The 25,794-nt window shown below is 34.9% G+C and overlaps 1 protein-coding gene across 5 annotated transcripts in view; it reads right to left on the bottom strand.

Moving 5' to 3' along the window:
- PIBF1 (progesterone immunomodulatory binding factor 1) overlaps positions 1–25,794 on the bottom strand; it is a 197,797-nt gene that overhangs the window by 73,980 nt on the left and 98,023 nt on the right. For all 5 annotated transcript variants that reach the window (XR_567411.2, XR_567410.2, XM_008686641.2 and 2 more), the window contains exons 11-12: positions 11,979–12,144; positions 5,728–5,878 (exon numbers count right to left, since the gene is read on the bottom strand). Coding sequence is in view for 3 of the 5 variants with exons in the window: in XM_008686641.2 (XP_008684863.1) it covers positions 5,728–5,878; positions 11,979–12,144 (317 nt within the window). In the remaining 2 variants the exon portion in view is untranslated. The remainder of the gene's footprint in view (positions 1–5,727; positions 5,879–11,978; positions 12,145–25,794) is intronic.

Raw genomic sequence — 25,794 nt, 5'->3', positions numbered from 1 at the left:
ATTCTAAATTCTGCCACTGTCACACCACTCTTTTTCAGAAGGAATTTTAACTGACAGGTTAGCATTTCATTGTTAATTGTTAAAAAGCTTAAAGGCCATGGCAATTTTACTGTAAGTTAGGATTAAAAAAATAATTAAAGCCCGTAAAAACTAAAGGTTTACTAGCTCAAATTAAAGCAGTCAATGACATGTAACAATTTTTATAACATTATTCAACAACAACCATTATTTTAACATTAAAAAGAAACCTTCCAGAAGTGTTTCAGATTTAAAACAAAGCCACACAGTTCATCTTAGTAAGTGAAGCTATTTGCAGGCCCATTACTGTAATATGCATACATTTGTTGACCAATCCTTTTATGGGTATAAGCAGAATTTTAAATACATTTTTCCTGTTTTCCCTCAATTTTACCCCTATTTTTCATGGTGAACCAGGGTTAGTTTTCAGAGGTAGAATTATTAGTTGGCTGGTAAATGTGGAAGCAAGAGATGACATACGCCACTGCCAATACTGTTATCAGCTGTCATGGCTCCAGATCCAAGATGAAGTCTCCAATTTAGCTGTATCAGAATGGCAGGAGGGCTTTATTAGAGCTTTATTAGAGGGCTTTATTTAGATACCTATCTGACTCTTGTCTCTAAATTCAGAAGGAAGAAGTTAAATGTAGTTAACATCTCAAAAACTCGTCAGATATTAATGGACACCTTAAATTTAAGTTTAATACCTAATGGATTAATAACTCATGGTATAACTATTCTAGTAGTGATTTAAGTACAGAAACAACGTACTGTACACCACATGGTAAATGGTACCAAAGAGATTTGTGTCTGATGTGTCTTAGAAGTACAGAGCACCAAGCACCTCTATCTGAATGCTACCATTTTTCTTAAGCTAGAAGCATTAGGAGGAGAATGTGTGAGGAGACTAACATTCATAGAGAAGGCACAGGAGGGCCTGTGCATGTGTAAAGGCACAGAGCTGTGAAGTTTTAGTAACTGTGAGATAAGTGGTTGGGGTTAGCTTAGAGAACAATGGTAGTAGAAAGGTAGGCTCAGTTCCAACTATGACTGCAACTAAAGTCTTACTTGCTAGGGCAAGGAATTTGGATTTTCTTTCACGGTCAACAAGAAACTAATAGAAAGGTGACATGACCAAAAGATCTTTGCTGTTGATGCTGATATTATAGAAAAATAATTTCTAATAATGGGGAAAAGGATGGCCTATATGAGCACAGAGAACTCCTCACAAGTTATAGTAATAATCCAGTTAAGACATGATCCCTAAGAGCAAAGGGAGGATGAAGAGAAGACTTAGATTCTAGACAAATGAATAGGTGTGGAGGTGAGATAAGGCATTAGATAGAATGAGGGAGAAATCAAGGTTGACAAAAGCTGGATAGTAATTAGACTTTAACCTTACTAACATCAAGAATACAAGAAAATTAGTTAAGTTTCATAGAAGAAAAAATGTAAGAAATGTTACCCATTTAATGACTGCAGGAACTCTTTACAGATCTATGCAATCATTAGCCTACATACAGTAAATGAAATTGTGGAAAGCGGATAAGATTATCCAGAGAGAGGGTGAGTAAGTAAGAACTGAAGAGTTGTTGAGGAGGAAAACCCATGGTGAACAATTAGAATAAGCTAGAAGGAGAGACAACAAAATCGATGGAGAAGAAACAAAGGCAGGTGACTTTCGAGAAGAAAGAGAAGCATCTCAAGAAATGTGACAAATGCCTTGCAGAGGTTACAAGTAGGATGAGATGGACAGCAGGTTCCAGAATCTGGTTTTCTTTTTATATTGGATTTATTTAGCTTCTGGGCAATACTCTCTCTCTCTTTCTTTCTTTTAGTAGGCTCCATGAGCCCAATGTGGGACTTGAACTCACAACCCCGAGATCAAGACCTGAGCTGAGATAAAGAGTCCAACACTTAACCAACTGAGCCACCCAGGAACCCCACAATACATCTAACAAATGTATGAGATCTTTGAAAACTAAACTCCTCAAATATCCAAATAATACACACTTATTTAATTATAAAGAGCAATTCAAGTATAAATAGGCTATGTCATTTGCCACAATTATACCCTAATAAATGAAGTCTAGCCATCTTCATCAGCTGAAATTTGCTATATTAGATGGTGATCCTTTGAAAACTGTACACAATGTAGTATTAAAAAAGAATGTTTTGTACTACATCTTTAAAATTTTTGTTACTAAGTATTCTTTAAGGGTAGGATTTCCATTGTGAAAGGATAGAGACGAACCTAGTTTCTTGATCTTCCAAGTATAAATATATTTTATTCTAAGATGATTTTATCATTAGCCATCAGGGAAATTCAAATCAAAACCACATTGAGATACCACCTTACGCCAGCTAGAATGGCAAAAATGGACAAGGCGGGAAACAACAAATGTTGGAGAGGATGTAGGAAAGGGGATCCCTCTTACACTGCTGGTGGGAATGCAAGTTGGGACATCCACTTTGGAAAACAGTGTGAAGGTCCCTTAAAAAGTTAAAAATTGAGCTACCCTATGATCCAGCAATTGCACTACTGGGTATTTACCCCAAAGATACAGACGTAGTGAAGAGAAGGGCCATACGCACCCCAATGTTCATAACAGCATTGTCCATAATAGCTAAATTGTGGAAGGAGCCGAGATGCCCTTCAACAGATGACTGGATTAAGAAGATGTGGTCCTTATATACAATGGAATATTACTCAGCTATCAGAAAGAATGATTACACAACATTTGCAGCAACATGGACGGGACTGGAGGAGATTACGCTAAGTGAAATAAGTCAAGCAGAGAAAGACAATTATCATATGGTTTCACTCATTTATGGAACATAAGAAATAGGAAGATTGGTAGGAGAAGGAAGGGAAGAAAGAAGGGGGGGGAAACAGAAGGGGGAATGAACCATGAGAGACTGTGGACTCTGGGAAACAAGCTGAGGGCTTCAGAGGGGAGAGGGGTGGGGGATTGGGATAGGCCGGTGATGGGTATTAAGGAGGGCACACATTGCATGGTGCACTGGGTGTTATATGCAAGTTATGAATCATGGAGCATTGCATCAAGAACTGGGGATGTACTGTATGGTGACTAATATAACAAAATAAATATTATTTAAAAAAAATAAGATGATTTTAAGATGGTTTAAACAATAGCAAAGCAAAAATTTATTTCTGTATTTTTTCTAAAGATTTTATTAAGAGGGATGCCTGGGTGGCTCAGTCAGTTAAGTGTCTGACTCTTGATTTTGGCTCAGGTCATGATCTCAGGGTAGTGAGACTGAGCCCTGCATCCAGCTCTGTGCTGGGCATACAGTCTGCTTAGATTCTCTCTCTCCCTCTCCCTCTGCCAGCACCCCCCTCCCACCCGGCCTGGGTGTGTGTGCTCTCTATCTTGCTCTCTCTCAAAAAAAAGATTTTATTAAGAAAATATTTACACATATGGAAAAGCTGAAAGATGTTTACAGTGTACACCCATATAGCTCAACATCTGGATTCTAAGTTAAATGTTGCATTATACGTAATTTATCACACACCTATCACTATATCCATTTATGAATCTTACATTTCTGATGTATTTCCAAATAAGTTGTAGACATCTGTCCATTACTCTCAACAGTTCAACATGTAAATTATCAACTATAGTTCAATATTTGTTCTTTTTTTAAAACTTTTTTTAAAACTACAAAAAGTTCTTTTTTTAAAACAAATTAAATTTACATATGGTAAGAGGTACAGATCTTAAGTCTACCACTCATTGAATTCTGAGAAATATACACATATGTATAACACAAACCCTATTAAGATACAGAATTCCAAACTGTGGAAAGTTCCCTCGTATCTCTTTTCCCGGGTAATTTTTGGTGATAACCATCCTTAGAGGCAACCACTGCTCTGCATTTTTTCACTATAGATTAGTTTCTCCTCCTCTAGAATTTTATATAAATTTAGTCATATAAAGTTTCTTAGACTAAGCATGAAGTTTTTCAGATTCATCCACGTTGTTGAAGAATCAGTAGTTTGTTTCTTTTTATTGAGGAGTAGTATTCTACAGTATAAAACGTATTACGGTTTGATGAGCCATTTTCCTGTGATAATCACCTGGGCTGTTGCCAGTTTTTGACTAACATGAATACAGCTCCTAAGAATATCCAGGTAGAATTCTTTTTGTGTGCATGTGTTTTCTTTTCTTTTGGGCAAAATACATAGGAATGGAATTGCCGTACCATTGGATAGGCTGTTTGGTTCTATAACAAATTGCAGTTGTTCTATATTCTCACTAACACTGCTATAACCAGTCTTTCTAATTTCAGTCATTTTGGTAGGTGTGTACTAGTATTAAATGTGGGCCTTTTAATAGGCCCTTGCATTTTCATTAAATGGAATATTAAAAGTATTTTAATACTTTTTAATGTATTATTTTAATGTAACTGCATTACAATGTTTAATATAAGTTATAAAAATAGAAATCTTGCCTTGTACCCTCCCTTAAAGGGAAAGCATTTAATATTTCATCAGTGGTATGATATTAGCAGTAGGTTCTTTGTAGATACCCTTTATCAGATTGAGGAAGTTCTGTTCTACTCCTGATTTGTTTAGACAGAGGGACATATGCAAAATTACGCAGATAAGAAAGAGTATGGCACTTTCAAAATAAGATGATATGATAGGGAACGGCAAGGCATGAACGATAAAGGAGAGTCTAATGAAAAGAGTCATGCTAAGGAATCTGACTTTATGCTGTCTTAAGAAGATGACAAAGAGGCATTAAAGCAGGTGTATGGTACAATCAAATCTGTATTTATAAAGATTCCTCTGATTCCAGTGAAGACACTGAAGACAAATTTGGAAACTTGCAGTTATCAGATATTGACCTTAGAACTGGAAAAAAGATAATGGTAAGAATTAAATAAAAGTTTTCCTTAAATGGGCCTACAAATATAACATAGCCTTTACAAGAAAATGTGCGCAAAACAGATCCAAATCCAATTTCAACTTCAACTGAAGTTTAAACCCACTTTATAAGAATGTCCCTGATATTTCTGACTTTTGAACAAAAATGATGTGCTATAGCAAACATCTCAGTCAATGGTGAAATGTTAATTTAAAATATTCCCTTAACACCAAGGATAACAGTGGAAGATAGCATAATAAGAGGAAACAGAAGAAGTAGAAATTGAAGGTCCAGGATTATAACCAGATGTATTCTGGAATTTTTGTTTCTTATGACTCATTCAAAGCATCACCTCCCCTCTTACGTATTGTGTTCCTCACCTCCAAGGTGGAATTAACTTATGACCTCTTGTGTATTTCCACTGAGAAATGCCTATTTCTTGCTAATAGCACATATCTTGCTACTTTAATTATCTTTAATATGTTTGTTTCTTCCAGTGGTCTAGGTGAGGAAGTCTTATCAACAAGAACTATCACATGAACTCCACAGCCCCAGACCCTGGTACATGTAAACATTTAATTGTTCGATGAGGAACTGAATAAATGAAAAGATAAAGTCTATCATAGTTAACCTATTTTTTAAGTGCCAACTACTAAAATTAAGATTAACTAATTTTTAAAATATAAGATACATATTTTTTGAAAGTCACCAATTGGATTTTAAAGAAATATACCAAAGCGGTTTTAGAAATGATACCAGGTTCCTTGTGTTGCCAGAAAAAAGAGTTGTGTGTGTGAGGTAGTGGGCGACTTACTTTCTGCAGTTTGCATTATTATTTCATCGAGCTCTTTTTCCAATCTCTCATAAATGTCTAGCCTTGCCTGATGCTCAGAGTTCTGTGATTGAAGTTCAGTAATGCGTTTTTCAGAAGACACTTGGAGACTATAAAATTCTTTAGTTAAAACCTAATAGTGGAAGAAACAAATTGCAAAGGCAGAATTAAATAAGGTTAACAGTTAAGACAAATAGGTGACACAAAAAATACTTTTACATGTTTTTCCCTCTTCCTAATGATTTTAATATGAGGGGAAAGTAGCTTGATTGAGATGACTGAGGACATGAGATACATTTATTTCTAAGATAAATAATTCATTTGTCTGTAACAAAATTATGAAGCATGTTACTGTATGAACGGAATAAACAACAAATTGAAGACTTGGAAATAGTTATAGGAGTAAGATTAGCATTTGCCTGTTAGAACTAAGAAGATGCAAGAGTGTTATACTTACCAGAAGGTCATTTATTTGGCATTTGTAGCTTTTGGAGAAAGGCTTGCAGTGCAGGCTTACAAAGCTGTGTGTAAAAATGATATACTCATCCTTCAGTTTTCCATCAGAGCTTATTTCATCTATGCTTACCATGGTTTTAATGAGATTCTGGTTTCTTGAACAATCATAAATTCAAAGCAACAAGTCAAAATGATGAAAATGAAGTGCCACTTGGGGCAGTAACAGAAAATGCCTTTGTACAGAAAGGAAGGATTTAAAAAATTATAAAAAAGAGATACGGAAACTGGAGCTATTTTGTCTAAGAACAAAAAATCCTACATTCTTCAATGGTGATATGTTGAAGGAATCACCATGATGATAATGAATTCACTAAAAAAAAAGGAGACATTACTAGTGACAAAGGAAATGTTTTAATGCCTCAATTAAATTCCAATTATCTAGAAGGTTTACTAGCTAGAACTGACTGAATTATGCAGCGCTACTACACTTACTTCCCAATACAGCACAAGCAATGTGGTATTTCCTTAGAAGCAACAGAATATCATGGTTAAGAATATGGGTTTGTAGCCAGAAAGATCTGTATTTCAGTGCTGGCGTTGACCCTTATTAGTTGTGGATCATAGGCAATTATTCTTTCCAGGCCTACCTCAAAACATTGTTGGAAGGATTACATAAGATGATAAATTTGCAGTGTTTAGCAGAGTGCCTAGAATACAGTAAGTCTGAAAAGCAGTATTACCACTGAAAGAATTACGAGAATGTTATATTAAATGGCTCATAGAAATAGAGATCCACTTGCTTAATTACTATGAATTCTCTATAATGAAACAATTTTTAACACAACTTATATTCTCTCGTGACATTAAGTTCACCTTAACAAACTATGTGATTGTGTGCTTTCCGTGATGTGGAAAAAGCAGAAGATGCAGATTTACTTCCAGTTTTTTACAAACAAATTACAATTTAATTTCCCTTAACCTATTCTATCTTATTTTCCTTCAATTATTTCCATCAAAACTTCCCCCCAAAATAAATCAAACATTATCCCCCACCTTCCAAATTTATTCTTTTGGAGGATAAAGGAAGAGTAACATGGGAATAATGATGATTATGATGATGATTATTATAATGATGATGGGATGATTTTAGTGTCCCTTTTGGAACAGAAAAAGAAAATTCATCTTTTAGTATTATTTCTTCTTTATTCTTGCCAGCTGGGAATATGTTTTCTAGAGACTTATTAATTCATTATAACTAAATTGTTAGTCAGTGAAATAATGTAGAGCTTTCATAGAATTTATTATATTGAGATGTAATTCATTAAGACTTCGGTGGTTGATGACACTAATTCCATGGTCGAAAGAGAGGATCAGTAAGGACAGTGCTAACTGACCGTTCTCACAGCACAACTGATACAAATGAAAATTTGTACTCCACCTCCCTCAATAAAACCACCACACAATGAAAAACTGCAGAAGTGGACATCTAAAAAGATCAATAATCAAAATGCTCAAGATGGGATATTTTGTAAATTATTATTTTAATAAGAGATTTTAAAAGTAGTATTAAATTGAGAGATACAATTTAAAATTTTCTCTTCATAACACAGAGGAGGGATTGCCAGAAACACCTAACACCTCTGTACTATATGGTGGAGAATTCCCTTTTACTATGGTTTTGTCTGAGTGGTTGTTATAAATACATTTATCACTGTTTCTGAAAAGCCAAAGAAGAACTTGATTACTGGACTTATGAAAGGCTATTATATGAAAGATTCTTTAGGAAAAACTAATACATGAACATTTGAGTTTGAACATGAATGCATAAAATAGATCAGCTGCTTTTAGAAATCCATTAGACATCAAGCTTTCACAGTGGGTATTTCCTTCCTTTAAATAATAGAATAATACAAAATTATATAAAATTATATATATATAATTACATATAAAATGGATGATAATACAAAACTATAGGTCAATAATTGCTTTAAAAAGAGATAAAAATATAAAAAAATATAAAGCCAGTGTTTTGGGAGCCTTTGCCAATTGATAGCTAGAATACAATAAATTGTCTCCAAGCTATAAATCAATGAGAATATTGGGTAAAAGCCACAGAAAAGTATATAAATACAACAATCTTTATCTTTTGCAAATTTCTCTCTAAATTCTTATAAAGAATTGTCTTAGAAATACCTTCCAGTATTTCAGAAATATGGATTTGAGCAATAGTACTATAGTAACATTCATGAAACCATTCATTCACTCATTATCTCTTGAGCATCCACCAGGAGCAAAGCACGTGTTAGATATTGGTGACACAATGATAAATGAATAGTCCCTGTCCCATCAAGGCTCCCAGTTTAACGGAGAAGAAAATGTAAAGAAATTCCCCTAAAGCCTGTTTTATCTACCAGTTTTCAGAATCATAATTTTTTTTTTTTTTTTACAAAGGTGTTTCTCCATAACCTTTACACAAAAAAACACAATAATTGCTAGTCACCTGCATTCACTGACATGGGAGAGTGGTTTTCACACTGCCAGTTGTAACATAAGAGGTCATGAAATCAATATGGATTGCAACCAGCTAAAAATAATAAAATAGAATGGTTCAGAAAAACATTAGCACCATGTACTATTTAGTGACATGTTTGTTTCAGAAATACAGAGTGAGAGGAAGTGCTTCCCGGTCTTCCTATATGTACCTCCCATCCCCCCTCCATCAGCCCCAAGCAAATCCTTAAGCACAGTCATCCAATCTGGAAACAACAAACAACAACAACAACAACAACAACAAAAAAGGAAAGGCATTTTGCTAGGAATTATGAAATTTAAACCATGGAAAATATAACTTGCAAAAGAATAATTCTAAATTAGAGCTGATCAAATACAGTCTAATCGAAAAGGTGTGGGAGAATCCACTGTTGGCAGATTATATGACTGCAGTAGGTTCCCGAAGAAGGTATTTGAAAAAGTTTTAAATGCCGAACATTGGTTTGCTTTAGAAGTATACACTATCTACAATTTTTGCTTCTGTTTCTTTAAGTATATATGTATTTAATTTTGTTTTTATATTTTTCCCTAAGGCTTTATTTTCTGTGAGAACCTTTATCTTGTCAATCTTAGTTTTACCTATCAGAGTACTTTTCAGAAATGTAATCTCTGAGAGATTATTGTAATGAAAACTTACATCATCAGCTAATTAATCACGCTAATGACATCATTACAATTTTTTAAATGAGCATTTCCCAAAAATCTAAAATATTCAGGAACATGACTACATGTAATCATAAAATACATGAATATAGCAAAAAATATAGTTCATAATAGAGTGAAAATTAATTATCAACTATTTAAATAAACTAATTCCAATTTTTACTATAATAAATAATGCCATGATATATTCCATTAATATAAACCTTTACAAGCATCTCTTATTATTTCTTCAGGTAAAATTCTTTTAAAATTATTGGATCAATTTTTTGCCAATATTTTATTTATTTATTTATTTAAGACAGAGACAGCACACAAGCGGGGTGAAGGGCAGAGGGAGAAGCAGACTCCCCACTAAGAGGGGAGCCCCATGTGGGGCTCAAACCCAGGACTCTGGGATCATGATCTGAGCTTAAGGCAGACGCTTAACTGACTGAGCCAACCCAGGCGCCCCTGTTGGATCAATTTTTTAAGGACTTTAACATAGGTCACTATATTGTCCTCCAGATGAGATGTTCCATTTTCTGACTGCATGAGATCTCCCTTTTAAGGGTACTCTTGCCAGCAGTTTGAAAACAACAAGCAGACCTATGTAAAAGCAGAAAAGAGTTTAAATTTACGTTTCTATAATTATTAGGGAGAATACATATTTTTGTTTATTCCTTGGCAATTTGCATGTCTTTCCTTGGAAACAGTTCTTTTCTTCTTTCCACCTATTCTCTAGAAGAGGAAGGTATGTCCTTTTGGTAAGACATCTTTTAAAAGTAAGGAGACAAGCCCTTTCTCCTACATAACACGAATATTATTTTTCAGTCTTCATTTTGCCCTTTAAAAGTATTCAGACTTATTATTTATTTATTTATTTATTTATTTATTTATTTATTTATTTTTAAAAGATTTTATTTATTTATTCGACAGAGAGAGAGGCAGCCAGCGAGAGAGGGAACACAGGCAGGGGGAGTGGGAGAGGAAGAAGCAGGCTCCCAGTGGAGGAGACTGATGTGGGGCTCGATCCCAGGATGCTGGGACCACACCCTGAGCCGAAGGCAGATGCCCAACGACTGAGCCACCCAGGCGCCCCCAGACTTATTTTTTAAACACAGAAGCATTAAAGGTTTTTTTTTTTTTAAATATTTCCTATATGATTTCTTTGCCTGCTTGTAATCAACAGATCAACAGAATTAATCCCCAAACTGACATAATATAAAATTTCATCTGTATTTATTTTTAATAGTTTCATAGTTCTGTATTTACATTTAGCTAGGAACCACTGGAGTTTCACTTTGATATGCAGTGTGAAGTATATAAGTAACTATTTTCTCTAAATACTCTAATGATTATCACAGTACCTTTTGTTGTCCAATCCACCTTTCCCCCTAATTTGTATAATAACTTTTACAATGAATACATTCTTGAATTCATGTGATTATGGGTCTTGACTTAGTACTTGATACCACTTATGGATGTTTTTTGAGTGGGCTTTAATTATTCTTGCCTCAGAATGAATTTTAAAATGTGATACATATTTCTTCTCATTCTTTTTAGCAATCTTCTTCAAAAACTGATTATTCTTGGGGCACCTGGGTGGCTCAGTGGGTTGAGCGTCCAACTCTTGGCTTCGGCTCAGGTCATGATCTCAGCGTTGAAAGACTCACACCCATGCTCAGTGGGGAGTCTGCTTGAAGATTCTCCCCCTTTGCCCCTCCCACCATTCACATACACACACTCTCTCTCTAAAATAAATAAGTAAATCTTAAAAATTGATTATTCCTTGTTTTTCCTTCTAGTTATACTGTAGTATTACTTTGTTCAGTTAAAAAAGAGCATGCTAGCATTTGAATAAAAATATATAATATCACTTGATAAAAATAGGAAAACATGTAGTATTGCATATTACCTTCCCGAAAGATGGTATTTCTTATATATTAGTGAAGTTGTATGCTTTTCTTGATATAGGCTCTGCACAATTCCTACTAAAAATATTCCAAGTAATTACATATTTTTAGTTGCCATTGTGAATGAGATCTTTCTCTTTCTTTCTTTTTATTTTCTAACAATTCCAGTCCTTTTTGTAACAAAAATATATGTATCGTGTGTGTGTGTGTGCGTGCATGTACACATGCAGGGCAGTGCTAGGTCCCACAGGTAAAATAAAGCTCAACAGGATATTGATCTTATACTTATTAAGCTTATATGCTATGCTGATTTTATTATATTTTTTAAATTAAACTCTATGCCCAAAGTGGTGCTCTAGCTCCTGACCCTGAATCAAGAGTTGCATGTTCTACTGACTGAGCCAGCCAGGAGCCCTATATCACGCTAATTTTTAAGATTTTATTTTTTTATGAAAGAGAGAGAGAGGGGGAGGCAGGGAGGGAGAGTGTGTGAACAGGGGTGGGGAGCAAAGGGGGATGAAGAAGGCGGGGAAATACTCTCAAGCAGACTCCATGCTGAGCATGGAGCCCAACGTGGAGCTCAATCTCACCACCCTGAGCCGAATCCAAGTAACCCGAGCCACCCAAGCACCCCTGTTATGCTAATTTTAAAAGACAAGTTTGTATATGTACCTCTAATTTTTTCTGATATTTTTCACATTCCAATTGACACTGTGTGAGATTTCTTGCAGTTTCCTCTTGGATAAGTTGAACACGCTCACTTTCAAAAGATTTTAATTTACTTTGATGGAGATATTCTGTTACTTTGCTTTCTGTACTAAGTTGCAGTTCTCTGTACCTGAAAGAAGCAGAAGGGTTATGAGACTCTATGTAAGAAATCTCGATGATTTATATAAACATAAACATTACTTCTACTTTTTCTACATCCTCATATTATTATGTAGTGAATAACTTATATTTATACAGCAAAGCTTTTGTAAATAATTTAGATAGGCATATGTGTGGAAATATGCTAAGTCTGGAGAACAACACATGCCAACTAAACTACCTCTATTACTCCCTCATTTTTATTCCTTCCATCCCCAAATAATTATTGCCTATTATTATTATTTTGTAAGATGTTTAAAATAAAAAAATAGAGCAAGTTTCAGTTATATTGCTTAAAATGATTTAATTTCTATACATTTCAAAGGCCTTCTTAAATCTACAGCAAAACTGATTCCAAGCTTGCTGTTTCTTTCTAAGTATTGTCAGATGGAGGATGGCAGGAAATATGCACATTGGACTGCAAATTCTTAGGACTTTTGTAAAATAAATTTTTAAGATAGTAAATATATATATTTGGATATTACAAGAAAACATAATGCACAAATTACCGAGATAAATATATAATAAGTAGTATACTACAACACAGATAAGGAACATTTTCTTCATTTCATAGGTCTAACTAGAAATAAAAGTCTTCCCATATATAAATCACCACCTATTATAAATTTGAAAATGCTTCAGGATGATTATGTTCTAGAGAGGAAAACGCAGACACATAATACTGTTTTAGGGAGCTATTATGAACCCAATATAACCCTAGATTATGTTGTTAAAATTCATTTATTCAAATATTTATTCAACTAGTCACTATGCTAGGTAAATGTATATATAACGGTAGACAAAATGGTTTCCCTCCTCTTAAACAAGGTAGTTTTCTGGGGAAGATAGGCAAATAAACATGAAAATTCAACTGAGTACGGCAAGTGCTTCAATAGGGTAATCCCTAGGTTCAATGGGAACATAGAGGAAGGAGACAACATTTGGTTTGTACGGATGTGTGTGTGTGTGTGTGGTGGGGAGTGTGTAAGGAAGTTTGGGGTAGGAAGTGTTGTAAAGAGAAGAAACAAGAGTATGTGTACAGCAGGGAAGCAGAGAGCAGTCTGTTTTATTCAGGATATCTCACGTAATCCTTACAACAACTCAATTAGGTAGGGATTTTGCAGATGAAGAACCAAAGGCTCAGAGATACCAGAGAATTTCTTTGACAGGAAGAAGGTGCTAGTAAATTTCAGGCTGGGTCTCAAATCCAGCTATATTTGACTGTATAGCAATGATCTTTCCATGACTACGTGATATTCTTTACTGACATTTCTGAGGTCAGATAAGCTTTTTAAAAGTCATTTCACTATGTGACAATAACAATAACATTCAAAAGTATAATCAGAGAAGATATGCATTAGGTATTTGCTCTTGGCTACTTCACTCTTGACATTTTTTGCCTTTGATAAAAACATTTCACACTCAGATTGGTAGAAGTTCAATGTATATTGGTACATGTGATTAAATATATAGCAAGGCTTTCAGGTAAATGCCAGTTTGTGTGTTTAACTTTTTGGAAAGTCCTGCCAGTAATTACATATATATATATTTTCTATATATTTCTCTCTCTCTCTCTCTATATATATATAATTTATATATATATATGTATATATCTTTCTATATATATAATTTCTATATATATAAAACTTTTAAAAATTATATTTAAAAAATCTTTTTATACAGATAAGCAAGCAATGACAATATTTTTTATTGGACATATATACACTGTAAAATTAACCCTTATAAGTATACAATTCACTCTTTATAGTTTTTGGTATATTCACAAAGTTGTGTGTCACCACAATCTAATTACAAAATGTTTCTATCACCCCAAATAAGAAACCCATGTTCATTTAGCAATCACTCTTCATTCTCCAGCCCCCAACTCCCTACCCACCCCTCCCCCCCCCGCCCCAGCCTTGGCAACCACTACTCTACTTTCTTACTTTATGGATTTGCTGACTCTGGACATTTTCATATAAATGGAATCACATAATATGTGGCTTTTTGATGTTTTCAAGGTTCATCCACGTTGTACCATGAATTAGTACTCCATTCCTTTTTATGGATAATTTGTTTATCCATTCATCGGCTGATGGACATATGGGTCGTTTCCATCTTTTTGGCTACTATGAATATGCTACTATTAGCATTTGTGTAGAAGTTTTTGTGTAAACATGTTTTTGTTTCTCTTGGTTATATACCTAGGAAAAGAACTGCTAAGTCAAATGGTCACTCTATTTTTTAACTTTTGAGGAACCACCAAACTGCTTTCCAATGTGGCTGGACTATTTTACATTCCCACCAGCAGTTATAAGGGTGCCGATTTCTCCACATCTTTATCAACACTTACTATTGTCTGTTTTTCTTTTATTACAGCCATTCTCATGGGTGTGAAGTGACAAAAAAAAATTCCTTTATTCAAACACTTATTAATTCAACATTTTACTGACATGAAAGTGTCCCTGGGGTAGGTTTCATAGATAGAAATGTATAAAACGTGTGAAATCAATATCTATTTTGTATGCTAAACTAGGGAACACAATAGATGCATTAGCAAAATAAATTCTAGATAAGTCATTTAGAATGTGCTATTGATCTTTAAAATTGCTCTGAAAAGATTAAACTGCGAAGTTTGCCTTCTTATGGATTCTAGACACTGGGGGTAATCAGTGCCGGCTCCAAATAGGAAATTACAGGCTCAGCTTTTAGCTCCACCTGTTCTTCTGCATTACACAGCACTTGAAAGTTACTTTTGGCACTATTACTCTTCCCTATATTGAGAAGTTAAATAACAACAGTTATCTCCTAGACATATGAGAACACTAAGTTTAATAAATTGACACTTCCATAAGTCAAATGATAATTCTAAAGGACTAATCTATTCCTGCGTTGTTTATACAATGAAAGAATCTGCATCCAGTCATGATGCCTGTAGAATAACTCTGAATTTGTTAAACTGAGCTGTGACGATGCTGAAGAAACATCAGAGCTGCAAAAGCAGTTCCAGCATGAGGACCGGATGATGAGAAGAGTGAGCCCCGTAGTCTCAGGTAATTCCTGCTTGCTTGTTTCGCTAACAAGAACCTGTCACTCTTACTTTGTTGACTCTGACTTCTCATCTTATCCTCAGAATGTGAACATCTTATGAACGAAGTCATGATTATTCACATTAACAACTTTATGTTTGACCTTCTAATTCAGCATAGTAACCCGAAGAGGTCAAATTTCCTATGAAGTTCAGAGTGTAATCAGAATCTCCAGGGGTGCCCGGGTGGCTCAGTCGTTAAGCGTCTGCCTTTGGCTCAGGGTGTGATCCCAGGGTCCTGGGATCGAGCCCTGCATCAGGCTCTGCTGGGAGCCTGCTTCTTCCTCTCCCACACCCCCTGCTTGTGTCCGCTCTCTCACTGGCTGTCTCTCTCTCTGTCAAATAAATAAATAAATAAATAAATAAATAAATAAAATCTTAAAAAAAAAAAAAGAAAGAAAAAAAAGAATCTCCGACTACCCTCACAATGACCTCATCCCAGGCCCCAATTTAGCTAGCTTATGCTACACTTGCAACTGGGTTTTTAGTTTTCATAAGATTCACGTAGTACTTTAAAAATAGCAATATAAAGTCTTAGAATTGTTTACTCTTAAGGAATACACTACAACAGATTTTTAAGCGGGAGATATAAGGAGACAGGTTAAAAGGTGAAAACCACCTATTAAATAGGGAGCTACAGACATGTTGACCCATAAGAAATGCTCTCAGGCTATGGGGAAGTAACTCCAAGTAGCACAGTCTATTCTGCAATGCTGAGAAATAACTGCAGGAGAAAGAGCAACATGGCATTCAACTCTCAGATATGGTAGAACTCATTTCAACAAAAGCACTGTATAAAATATTAAATAACAACAGGTTTAAAAAAAAAGATTTATTTATTTATTTTAGAGAGCCAGAGAGAGCGTGAGTGGAGGGGGAGAGAGAATCTCAAGCAGATTCGTCGCTGAGCATGGAGCTGGAAGCCGGGCTCGATGTCATGACCCTGAGATCACGACCTGAGCTGAAACCAAGAGTCGGACACTTAACCGACTGCACCACCCAGGTGCCCCAATAACAACAGGTTTTTATAACAATATTTACATAAGCAGTCTTTACATATACACTATGGTGAAAGTTTTGCTCATGACACTCTGATTATTAAGTCAAGAAATGTATATGGTTTATTCCTAACTCTATCAACAAGGTTATCATTGGGTAAAAAGGTGAAGGACCTATATAATTATTAACCTTTTATTTAATCTCAGTTTTTTTATTCCAACAAGAAACAACAACTGATCTTTGAATTGTGTCCACAAAATATTCATGGTTATCCCAATATTAAAATTGGATATTTAGATAAGTGAACCCAGTTATCTAATCTCATTTGGTAGAAAGCCATTCTAAGGTAAAATACCCCAAATGGATTATATTCAGTAATGAAGTTCCTGTAATCACCAGGACCAGGAAGTGGTCCTTCCATTAAGGAATTTGAAGAGCTGGTCCGATCTGGAAGGAAGACAATGCAGCAGTGGAGGCAAGGCATTTGTCTGTGTGCCAGAGGGCAGCTGTGTGCAGACAGAGCACAGGAAGTAAAACCTGCACAAGGAAGATTGGCAAAAGAAGCTAAGCAGAGTAACAGGATTTCCAGTGACTGGCAAGGGTTCAGGGAAGGATTTTTAGTAGTCAGGCATTAGGTAGATTAACTGAGAGAAAGGATTGAAAGGTATTCTGGGTCAATACAGAGAAAATACTGTAGGACTCAGAAATATACAAAACAGACAGTCACGGCTGACCACTACATTCTTCGTATGAGGAGGATAAATCTAATTCTAAATTTCAAAATCAATGCGGCAGAGGGTGCTGATAAACTTGCCACATGTAGAACGAGCGCTCTGAAACCGAGATGCACCTGAGTCTCCAGACAGGACGCCTTTGGTGGATTTTGTTGTGGGAAATTGGAGTTGACAAGGGCTGACATCGCTAATCAACTGAGAATCAATCTTACATATACGTGGGCTACCAATCCCATTTAACTTTGCTGTCTCTGACTCCTCTTCCTCATTCTTTTTTTGTTGTTGTTGTTGAAAGATTTATCTATTCATGAGAGAGAGAGAGAGAAAGAGACCCCATCATACTCCTCACTGAGCTCAACGCCCAAAGCTGGATGGGGTGGGGGGAGGGAGGGGGGGAGGAGGGGCACCAATCTCACAACCCCAAGATCACCACCTGAGCCGAAACCAAGAGTTGGTCACTTAACCGACTGGGCCGCCCCCCTTTATTCCTTATTCTTTTAATGAGGCCTCACTGAGCTGATGTTCCTTTTCAAATTATTCATTTTGGTGGAGCTAATAACTAATCCACACCTTAACTAATCTTTGTGCCTGCTATTTCTAATTCCCAGGGGATAAGACTCTTTTTCATTCTTTTTACAGATAATTTTGGTTGTGTTTCTAGACCTATGCCACATGTATTTCTAAACTTGTCTCACATGTTCAAAATGCCTCTGGATAAATTACTAAATAATTAACCAACCCCTAAGATTCACTTACTCCAACTAAGAATTGAGAAAAAAATCTCTTGTTCGTTTGGATTTTCTGCTTCTGTGGCTGAGAAAAAGCTAATTGTCTCAGGTTTAAGAAACAAAACCACTGAATTTTTAATTATGTCTAAAGCTTTTTTCCCTGGTTCTCAACAGTACATATTTATCTGTATATTTATATCTATAGATCTATATCTAACAGTACATTAACTAGTATTCTACCAACTACATATTTAAAGCATACTGAGGGTGAGGCACAAGAAGAAACAATACTTTTTACAAAAGTATATTTTTAATTTCTTCTTTTAAAATTACTATTTTCTATAGGGCTAACTTTCCATTAACCCAAATATTTCATTCATCAACATCTAATTCATTTAAAAATACTTACTGCACACCTGTGTTAGGTATTACTTATTAGATACTGGTGAAACACAAATAGCATCCCTACTCTTCAAGGAACTCACATTCTAATGGTGGGAGATAAACAAATGTAAGGTGATAATGCTTGTAAATTCTAATAATAATAACGCAGAGTTAGGGAATAGAGGATGACAGAAACAGTGGTGGTGCTATTTTAAAGACGTTGGGCAGGGAAGGCATTTCTCTGTTAAGGTGATATTTGAATAAAGACAAGTATATGAGAGTTTACTAAAACTTGTATTTTAGAACTAAACTAACTGATTAGTAAGAAAATACTCGTGGGCCATGTGTCATATTTAAGATTTTTATAATATAGACACTTTCTGTTTAAAGAGAGATACAAAATCAAACATAGGAAGGCAAAGTAAGTCCTTCACACTTATTTGAAATTTGGTAACTTAAACGAATAGTTAAAATTATGTGTCAAAACTATACTAATGGATTTACTAGAGAGTGTAATCTACGTGAACTGCAACTAAAAGAAAGAGGACTGAATTTTCAACGAATGCACTGGTGCTATCAGGATGAGTGCAACTATTTTACAGGACTGAGAAATAGATACTTATTTGAACAAATAATTCTGTTATTATTTAAAAAATAATTTTGAGGGACGCCTGGTGGCTCACTTGGTTAAGTGTCTGATTCTTGGTTTTGGCTCAGGTCATAATCTCACGGGTCCTGAGATCGATTCTTGTGACAGGTCAGACTCTGCGCTCAGTGGGGGGTCTGCTTGAAGATTCTCTCCCTCTGCTCCTCCTCCCACTTGTGCGCACTCTCTCCCTCTCAAATAAATCAATCAATAAATCTTTAAAAATAAATAGAAATAAAAAAAATAATTTTGATTCATTTTTATACTGAGGTAATTAATAAGCCACATAAGAATTTTCTTTTCACCATTTACAACTGGTGTATCTTTTTAAAAAAGTCTTTTTAATGTTTGTACTGATTAAATGATAATAGAAGAAAAATATCATTCATAAACTCATAATGATAACTGCTGTTTTTATCTTTTTTTTTTTTAAAAGATTTTATTTATTTATTTTGACAGAGAGAGAGAGACAGCCAGCCAGAGAGGGAACACAAGCAGAGGGAATTGGAGAGGAAGAAGCAGGCTCCCAGGGGAGCAGGGAGCCCGAAGCGGGGCTCGATCCCAGGACCCTGGGATCACGCCCTGAGCCGAAGGCAGACGCTTAACCAACTGAGCCACCCAGGCGCCCCCACTGTTTATATCTTTATATATTTCCTTCTTGTCTTCTCTGCACAAGTAAACATTTTCAAATTTATTTTCAATTCTTTAAGAAATTTATCAAATCCATTCTTAGGGTAAAAATTTCAAATATTACAAATAAAGACTAAAGATCTCTTCATCACCATTCTCAACTTCATTTCTCCTTTTAGAGATAAACACTGTTACCAATATTCTGTGTATTTTTCTAGATTTTTTAAAAACAATGTGCATGTATTATACGCAGAAGGATATACTGGTCTCCTTTTTCTTTTTTAAAAAAATGGCATCATGTCACAAATACTCTGCAAACTCTTTTTTTCACTTATGAATATGTTTTGGGATCTTTTCCTGTCTGTATCTCATTCCTTTCATTTGCTACACAAGAGATCACAATGCAAACAGAATTATTTAATTATTTTCAATCTATTTATTTAATTCTAAGCTGATGAATATTCAGATTATTTCCAATTTTTTATTACATATGGTGCTTCCCGAACCATCCCAAATAATGCCTCCCATGCACAAGTGAATGTTTCTTTAAGACAGATATCATGAAATAGAATTGTTGAGTCAAAAGATTTTAAATTTTAGTAGATTCTGCCCAATTTTCCTCCCAAATAGCAATACAAATTTAAAATATTACCAGAAGTATATGAAATATGGTTTCTCTACATCTTCACCAATCTTTGGTATTATATATAAAATGTTTACTATGCACATTATATATGCAAATCATACCTTCATATAGAATTTGCTATCCTTGTTTTTGCTGATATAACTTAAAAAGCTTTTACACTATTAAACCCCTTTCGTAAGTATTATTGTTGGCCCTGTAATTTTCCACTAAGTATTTCTCTACTGTTAGACATTTAGCCTCTCCTCAATTTCTTAACCTCATTTTTCACACCAAATAGTAGCACCCAGTTTATTCACCCACACAATGCAATGGGTCTTACTCTGAATAAAGTCTGAATTTCTGAACCAAAATATATCTTTGAAGGAATAAGGCCTTTACAATTGAGGGCTGCTCCAAGGACTGCTATGAAGCAACCCTACTGAGCACTGCCAGGAAGGTAGGGAGACGTGTTCAAGCCCCAAATGTGCCTGCTTTAGGGGAGGATATTTTCATTTGGATTCATAAATTCTGATGCGTTTCTTTAAAAAATATAAACTTGACTCATTACTTACGTACATACACAGACATATATTTTGGATATATCTAAAATCATATAAGGATATTTATATTTACATAAAAAGAAAAAAGAAAAGAAAAAGTGTAAATCTTAAAAAAAATGTTATCACTATAGTTAAAGGTATTTGGGAAGAGGGAAGCTGGAGAAAAAGGTTAGTTGTTTTTATGTTACATGATTTGACTTAAAAGTAATTTTCCTAAAGGCAACTCCAAGTCTTTGAAATAGGCAAATTAAAAAATGAAACATTACTTTCGATATAAATAATTCTGGCTCAAATATATTTTATTTTTCACATTAAAGTGTTCTTAGCCACGTAAGGGATGAAGTACCTATCATCAATGCCTAGTACAGTAAGTCTTGGTTGGTCAGTTTTTTAATATCCAGAAAATGTTTGAAAGATCTCTGATTCCAAGAATAGCACTGGTGTTCTACCATACCCAATCCACAATTTCTAATGGGTACTTCGAAAAAGCAAAAACAAAACAAAAGCAAGAGCAAAACAAAAGTAAAAATACCCAACCTCCCCTAAACCCCTGAAGCAGACAAAAAAACAAACAAAAACCCCAAACAGAACAATTTATATTAGAGTATATATCTGAAATCACTTTCTTTTCACTGATATTAAAATAGAAAATGTTAGAGATTTTATTTTTTTGCATTATTGTTACCTGTTGTTCTGCCAAATGTTTTCTCTCGTTTTTATCATCTTGATATTACTATATTTTAAAATATATACCCTGATATTGAATGAAAACTATTTTTAATGAAAATTAGGAAAGCAATCACTTAAGTTCAAAAATATGAATATAAAATTACAGAGAATCAGAGTTCTGATCTTTTCCTTTCAGTTGTGAAATTTTCTGAATTGAAGAGAATCCAGAGAAAGAAGAGTTACAAAAACGACCATCAATATTGCAACAATGGTTACTACCGGACAAGAGAAAGGAATTTAAAAGGTACTGGGGTATTTCTCCAAATGTTTCTGCCATTTCAATTTCTTCAACAAGTTCACTTCTCAGCTGTAAGACTACATCTGTCATTTTTGGCTTACAGACTAATTCTTAAATGAATGTGAGAAATCTTTTTTTGCTGGGTTAAAAACGCTGAGTATGTTTAACAACTGCACCATGGATTTATAAGAATTTCAAGCATCCATTTAGAGTCATTCAATGCATCTATCATATCATGATCAAATAAAATATCTAATGTCCTTAATAAATAATATGTAGCAATATTTGGCCATCTTATAAAGGCAAAAAATAGGTGCTGCAGGTATGTGAGGATAAAAGTACTTAAGTGAAATAAATGAGAGGAATGTTGCCTTAAAATAAATCAAAGCATGCATGAGATAAAATTAGAGTGAAATATTTTATAATAGTGTTTGAATGGATGGCTATTTTCCCTTATGTGGCAACGTGACAACAAACACTTAAAATTCAGCTTGAATCATCCTCTGATCCAAGAGTATTTATTATATCAGCGCTTTACAGCACTCAAACTATTTCCTGCTGCCTTTAATACATATTGCAGAGTGGTGGGATACATTTAAAAAAAATCAGAATATATAAAACTGAATCTAAAATAGTCATAAGATGTCTGTATTTTCATCTTGATTTTGCTGTGAACCTAAAAACTGCTCTTAGAAAAAAAAAGTCACAAGAAAAAGCACTTTTAGAGGATGTTTTTATTGAGTAATGTCAAGTATGAACAGTAGTGGGATGGAGGCTAATCATAGTTTTGTCTTATTTTTCCATAATATATAGCTCAAAGAAAGGAAATCACTTTACTACATTTAACACACGAAGTACTGAATAAGACAAAAAGGGATGTAAAAGGTATTTCTTTAGACCAACTTCCTATTAGCAGGCAAATGCTAGAAATCGCAACACAGAACTGTTCTGAGAATGGGCTACAGAATTCCATGAGGACTCTAGGATCCTGAATAGGGATCTAGAAACCAGAATCCTAGGTCTTCAAACCCAGATTGCTGGTAATAGAGCTGGACCATTAGCAAGAATTCTTTCTTTTCTAAGGCTGAGGATGAAACCCTAAACTTAATTTTATCTAGCCCAACCAGGGATAACCATTAGAACCCCTTGTGCAACTTCTAAGAACTCTAGATGTCATGGCTCCACCTCAGACCTACTGAATCAAAATTCCTGAGGACAGACTTGGGGATGTTGAGTTCTGAGTGATTAAACGGGCTAATATAAGTAAAATGCTCAAACAGTGCCTTGTACAATTAAAAAAAATAGAAGCTACTGGAGTGCTAGGATGTTGTTTAATGTATCTTTGGATTCTTAGGATCTATATATCCCCTGGTATATCATAAGCTTTTTTTTTTTTTTTTAAGATTGTATTTGTCAGAGAGCGAGCAAGCGAGTGAGAGCACACAAACAGGGGGAGCAGCAGGCAGAGGGAGAAACAGGCTCCCCAAAGAGCAAGGAGTCTGATGTGCGACTCGATTCCAGGACCCTGGGATCATGACCTGAGCGGAAGGCAGACGCTTAATCGACCGAGCCACTCAGGCGTCCTTATTATAAGCTTTTAATGAATATTTACTGAATTAAAGAATGGAGTCCTATTAACCATTTTTAGATGTCATAAAATTTAAATTATTAAAGAGGTTCAAGCCAGGGTAAAAAACACGAAAGTATCATAAATTAATTTGATGAGGGGCAGTCTTTTCTGAAGTATGACAAAACCAGTGAATTAACATGATTACTTGCAGGATTAGGTGTCAGCGTAAGATGAAAACAAATTATAGGGAATGAAGAAAAAAGAAACCAAAATGATTATAGGATAGGTACGGCTGAGCTACAAAAAAGATTAAAGTTTCTAAAAATGTAGTTTGGTTAATGACTAAGGTGTAGAAGGAGACATGACAACATCTAAAAACATTTTAAATACAGAAATGCAAAAGAGGAAGCGAAGTTAGTGTGATATGATGGTGTGAAATACCTAAGCTCTGTAATGAGTTAAAGTAGTTGCAAAATGTACACACAATTTTAGGAATGTAAGTGCAGTCCACTAGCCTACCCACAAGAATGTAATGAAGTCTATCACAAGGGCACATAAATAAAACAGAAGTGAAGGAGAAAAACATAAGACAGTAATAAGAACTAAATCACTTTGTTAGGTGTACTTCCCCGTCTTTCAATTAGTAAATAACTGCTTACCAGTTTTTCTGTAAACCACTACCTTGGGGTTTTCAAACAAGCAGATATAAAATGTAATACTGTGCCAGTTTACAGTTAACACATCATGTTATAATGAGATTTTTATTTTCTACAGCTATTTATCAAATGAGAAAGCTTATAAAATGCCAGAAAATGTCTATATCCCAGGTATCTATTTAACAATCTGTTTGGCTATAAATAGGTCAAAATAAAAATGAAATAATAAAGTGCCCAATATAATCAAAGAAAATAAATATTACCTGAATGAAAAAAATAAACATTTTAAGAACCTCCGATTATTATTTTGAAAAAATGCCTTTTCTTCTTAGGTATTTTCTTAGCCCTCACTCTTCTCTCTACACTTTCCCTATGTTTCCCCATCCCAGAAAGCATTAGTCCTTCTCTCCAGCTGGGTACAAAGTTGGTGCTTTTATTATTGCCCTGCCTCCTCTTCCTCTTCTCTCACTTGCTTTTGTAACCAAGACCCAAAGAAGTGGTTGTGAGAGGCTTGTGATCAAACGTCAGAGATGAACCCTAGAGGCATTTACGAAGACAGATGTGAACTGGCATGACTTGTCAGCATGTGTAGAGACCAACACAAAGGAGAAGAGCCTAACATTTTGGTGCCTTTGGTTTATACTTGCTTTCCATGTGTATTTACTTTCTTTCACTTAACCATCTCCAAAACTCAACACAGAATTTAGTATTCTGCTCTTTTTTGAGATCAACTAAGACTCAGAAACATTAATGACGTGCCCCAGTAAGGAGCAGTGCTGGAATCTACGTCCAAGACTGCCTCAAATTTCTGGGCTCGTAGACTGCAACATACTGTATCCATGAGAGAAAAACACATTTTTTAAAAAGTTAAAGTAAAGCATGTGCCAAAAACACACATGCAACGTTCAGCAACACACCGCTGGCAGGTAAATGTGGACAGAGACAACTTAAGGGAGAAAGAGATTACAGACAAAGAACATGACTGAAAGGTGAACAAAGAAGAAAACTGGCTGGGGCTCGCCACAAAAGGAATAAAACACACAAAGGCTCTCCATGGGCAGAGGAAAACCTGTGCTTGAGGTCAGAGGTTTAAGGAGGGTCGAAGGTCACGAACGGTGTTATGGTTGTCACAGAAGGAAGTCGAGAGACGTTATTACCCTTGGCTTTGGCTCTGTGTCTTACAGATACTTAGAGTTGGGAGTGAACAGAAGATAAGGCCTAAAATTATCCATAAGACAAAAAGGGTGTCACTTTTTTGAGTTCTTATAAAATCTCTCTGAGTATTCTCCATGACTTTATCTTGAAATACAGAATACTATTTAGGGAAGACAAACTGGCTTGCCAAAACCATAATCAGTGCACATTTTGAATGCTGATACTGTTCATTTGAAGGAGTGTATAAACATGAAAACAAAGACATTTAACACAGATTTAATAAATATTTCAAGGATGTAGCTTCACAACTACACTGGAAACAGGTTTAAAGGTTACTTTAAAAAGATATCCAAATCAATATTTTGAAGATCACAAAAATGCCAAAAGAGAAAAAAAATTTTCCCCCAATCATTTGAATGGATACTTGTAACTAAAGAGAAAAATCCACTGACAGTATTCTCAAGGATTCAGACAGTGAAAAAATTAAAAAAGCAGGAAAGGTGATGTGTTTTTGAAAACTGTGTAGGTAGGATAATTCAGAAAGTGCCTCAGGTGATCTTGAAGGTTCATGTAATGAGACTGAAGAGTATTTGTTTAGATAATGTAATTTAAAATGTTTACGTATAACTGTATTAAGCAAGGATTCTGAAGCCAGATGTGTGGGTTCAAATTCTACACCTGCCCCTTACTACTTGTCTGTCTCAGTTTCCATACCTATAACATGAGAATAGTAACAATCTCATCCTATGAAGATTAAATGAATATAGTAAGATACTTAAACCTGCTGGTATAGTAAGTACTATGTTAGTGGTTGCTGAATAAAATTAAATATTCAAGATTGCCAAATCTTTAAAAAAAAAAAAAAAGCCTGTTGTGGGA

Source organism: Ursus maritimus, unplaced genomic scaffold (assembly GCF_017311325.1).
Source record: "Ursus maritimus isolate PB19 unplaced genomic scaffold, ASM1731132v1 scaffold_10, whole genome shotgun sequence".
In the NCBI taxonomy this organism is placed as follows: Eukaryota; Metazoa; Chordata; class Mammalia; order Carnivora; family Ursidae; genus Ursus; species Ursus maritimus.
This window is presented reverse-complemented; position numbering and strand designations above follow the sequence as displayed.